The 3,757-nt window shown below is 39.7% G+C and overlaps 1 protein-coding gene across 1 annotated transcript; it reads left to right on the top strand.

Annotated features, from left to right (window-relative positions):
• The first annotated feature begins 738 nt into the window (after nucleotides 1–738).
• Nucleotides 739–3,449, top strand: LOC117172615 (protein mab-21). The gene has a single exon (XM_033360707.1). It carries the CDS (start codon nucleotides 1,008–1,010, stop codon nucleotides 2,103–2,105), a length of 1,098 nt encoding a protein of 365 aa, XP_033216598.1. The 5' UTR covers nucleotides 739–1,007; the 3' UTR covers nucleotides 2,106–3,449.
• The last annotated feature ends 308 nt before the right edge of the window (nucleotides 3,450–3,757 follow it).

Here is a 3,757-nt window from a genome sequence, read left to right as displayed (position 1 = left end):
GCAAAAAAAATCGTACAACAAATAAATCATTTGCTTTCTGCTCCTTAATTTAAAAAATAAATTAATAAACGCAATTTTACATTCTCTTGAATTAAAGAAACCGTTTCTTAAACATATATTTTTTTATTTAACCAAAAATAACTTTAAAATGAAGGTAAGCATTTTAAATATAAGAAAAATTTTAATTGGACAAAAAATCATTTCTTTGAATTAAAGAAATTTCTTTAAATTAATATAAATTGCTTTGAATCAAATCAACTTTTGTCTGAATGTAGTCCTTCTGAAAAAAAACTATTCGATTTACAATGTCCTCCTTCAATCGTTATTCGAGACTGTAACGTGATCGCTTTAGGTACTTGAGTCATCCTAGAGAGTCTCGAGCCGAATAGGATTCGCCATATCGAAAATTTCGAAATAAATAAGGGAGTTCTCGTGTTGGGCCCCCGAGTAAAAAGGCGTCCTGCATAATTCATAGCAAGGCAAGCAAGCCAAGGGTCTGAAAACTGCAGAGGGTACCCTGCGAGGCTCTCACTCCCCGTAACTTTCGTATAGCTATGGCACGTATGCTGTCCGCGTACACAGCAGAATACAATGGTGGGGGTCCCATTGCCGGAATCGATGCTGAGGGGCGGGGCTGACAGGCCAGGCTAAAACAGCCGCGAGCTCTGAATAGCTGAAGTATTCCTCTTGGAGGCGCGGCCACGTGCTCAGAGGCGGGCAAGATCACCTGCCCTGCTCTGGTAGATGCCTTACTCCTCAGTCTGCTATCAACTCTAGTCTCGAGACCCTCGAGCCGCGCATCTTCCTCTTCAGACTCACAACCCATGTCTCGAGGGTCAAGAATCTAGTGATTTCTTTAAGGACCAACAGTGAAAAAAGTTGGCTGTGTTTTTAGGGAGTGATATTTCCATGGCTCGGCCGCCCAAAACAACGACGTGGTTGTCATAGTCCAATAACCAGACAATGTTTCGGTAATTTGAAACCTAGCAGCAACCCTAGACTCGAAAATGTTAGTGCCCTCGGATATGCTCTCGGCCTCCACGAAGATGGCCTATCAGATCAACAAGTACTTTGGTGAGCGGGTAATGAACCGCAAAAGTCAGGTGGCCAAGACAATCCAGGAGGTTTGCAGAGTTGTGCAGGACGTCTTGAAGGAAGTAGAGGTCCAGGAGCCAAGGTTCATCTCATCCTTGACGGACTATAACGGCAGGTTCGATGGGCTCGATGTGATTTCGCCCACAGAATTCGAAATAGTGATATACCTAAATCAGATGGGAGTCCTTAACTTCGTCGATGACGGAACACTTCCTGGATGTGCAGTTCTTAAGCTCAGTGACGGCAGAAAAAGATCCATGTCCCTATGGGTGGAGTTCATCACCGCATCAGGATATCTCTCTGCCAGAAAAATTAGATCCCGATTTCAGACTCTTGTTGCCCAAGCCTGCGACAAGTGCGCTTATAGAGATTCTGTTAAGATGATTGCGGATACGACCGAAGTCAAACTGAGGATCCGGGAACGTTACGTAGTGCAAATCACGCCTGCTTTTAAGTGTGCTGGACTCTGGCCCAGATCGGCTTCACACTGGCCCATTCCTCATATTCCCTGGCCACATCCAAATATCGTTGCTGAGGTCAAAGCTGAGGGATTTGATATGCTCTCAAAGGAATGCATTGGACTCCAGGGCAAACAATCAGCGATGGAGGGTGATGCTTGGGCCCTGTCTTTTATTGATGCAGAAAATAGACTCCTCCAAGGTGCGAGCAGAAGAAGATGTCTTAGTATTCTTAAGACTCTGAGGGATCGACATCTGGACCTTCCAGGGAACCCTGTCACCAGCTACCATATGAAGACACTCTTGCTTTATGAATGCGAGAAGCATCCTCATGAAGCTGAGTGGGACGAGGCCTGCCTAGCGGACAGGATTAACGGGATATTTTTACAATTAATTTCGTGTCTTCAGTGTAGAAGGTGTCCTCACTACTTCCTCCCAAACTTAGACCTCTTTAAAGGCAAGTCCCCTAGTGGTTTGGAGAATGCAGCGAAGCAAGTTTGGAGACTCACGAGGGAAATGCTGACCAACAGCCGAGCTTTGGAAAAGCTCTAATTGGAAGATTTTAGGGTTGATGTTATTTTTGCCGGACTCAGGCGAAGTCGTTTTTGTTTAATTCATCAGAAGCTGCAATGTTATTCTCACTCGGAAGTTGGCCGCCGGAAATTATCTAGAGGGCTAGCGTGAACGATAGTAAAACTCACTGATGCTTTTGCAGGACGATAACTCAGTTATAAAGTTATAAGGGCATATGGAATTTACTCACAACTTTCCTAGATCAAAGCCCAAGATGTTGAGGGTACTTTTATTTATATTTCACGAACTCTTACAAGTTTCATCATTTTTATCAGCTCATATTGAAGATGAGATTTCAGAGATTGCGTCTTTTAATTTCAGCTTTTTCGGCAACTTTCTTACCGAGTTATCGTCTATGAAAGACATCAGTGATTTTTAGTAGCCGTGTGAATATTTTTTAATGGTAGTGAAGTTGCAAATGATTTGTGAATCAGTGATGCTGTGATTGTGTCGTGAATAATTGTCAAAACGCTAGAGTCAGTGCCATAGTCCTCATACTAAAGTGAGCTGATTGTGTGAATGTCGCAGACATTGATCAAGAGTGAGCCGCATTCGGATTACTACGACATATTGTTGAGAAAGTTAGACGAAAGTTTAGCGACTTGCGAAATTATCTTATGACCAGGAAGTACCAAAGTTATTTCTTCATTTCAGAACTTTGATTAAGAGTTGAGAATTTCCTCCTAGGCGGAAAATCGTATACGACTAATAATCATTAAAAATAAAAGTGTTCATTAATAACCTGGTCTAAAAGTTCTATGAAAAATTAAAATTTACAGAAAGCAATCTTTGAAATCTTATCTTTAATATAAGCAAACGAAATTAGGAAGTCTCTGCGGGTTACCGAGATATAAAACAAATCTCTTCACAAATGTATCTTAGCTCAAAGAAATTAAAAAAAAAGTTACTTTAATTCTTCCTGGGAATAAGAATGTTAATCGTTGAACTGCCATGCCGTCGCTAGTCGCGTTAAAGTTTGGATTTGAGCCCTAAGTTTATTTTTATCGTGCATTTCAACAAACTTTTTAAAATTTGTCTGATGATCTATAGTTTTTTTTTCGAGACCAAAGTTAACTTATTGATTTCTGATACAAATACAATTTATGTTTTTAAGTTTAAGTAACGAAAATTAATTTATAAAAATAATGCAAACAATTCAACACGACTAACGATTGAGATAAATTTGCGATCAGGCTTATAGTTTAATGCTGATCGTGAAACAAATGTGTTTTGTAATAAAATTTATTATTGTTATTTTTACTCGCTACGAGATTCAGACTGCATTTCTAAAATAGAAACAATGTTTGGGCATTTAATGGCAAACTTTTCCTGTTTTATTTGATCAATTCTTTTATTCTAGTGTTTATACTTAGTTGTAATAAAAATTTCAATAGAGAACAATATTTAAAAATATTCAACCACGACATTTGCATCGAACCGAGGAAAGCTTTAGAGAAAGTAAGTGTTGAAGGTTGATATAAATTTTTTCGAAAAGTTGTTTATTCCTCTCTTGAAAGGAGTACAAGTTTTCTTCCAAGGCGAAATTATTTTTGTGCAAGTGCACGAGATTTTCATTAAAGACGTTAAGTCTACCGTCGCGTCGATGATGACTTAGGGACTTTTTTCGAGGC

The sequence above is a fragment of the Belonocnema kinseyi genome, chromosome 5, assembly GCF_010883055.1.
Source record: "Belonocnema kinseyi isolate 2016_QV_RU_SX_M_011 chromosome 5, B_treatae_v1, whole genome shotgun sequence".
Taxonomy (NCBI): Eukaryota; Metazoa; Arthropoda; class Insecta; order Hymenoptera; family Cynipidae; genus Belonocnema; species Belonocnema kinseyi.
This window is presented reverse-complemented; position numbering and strand designations above follow the sequence as displayed.

Coding starts and splice junctions, on each gene's coding strand:
- LOC117172615 (XM_033360707.1), top strand. CDS start 1,008: ATGTTAGTGCCCTCGGATATGCTCTCGGCCTCCACGAAGATGGCCTAT.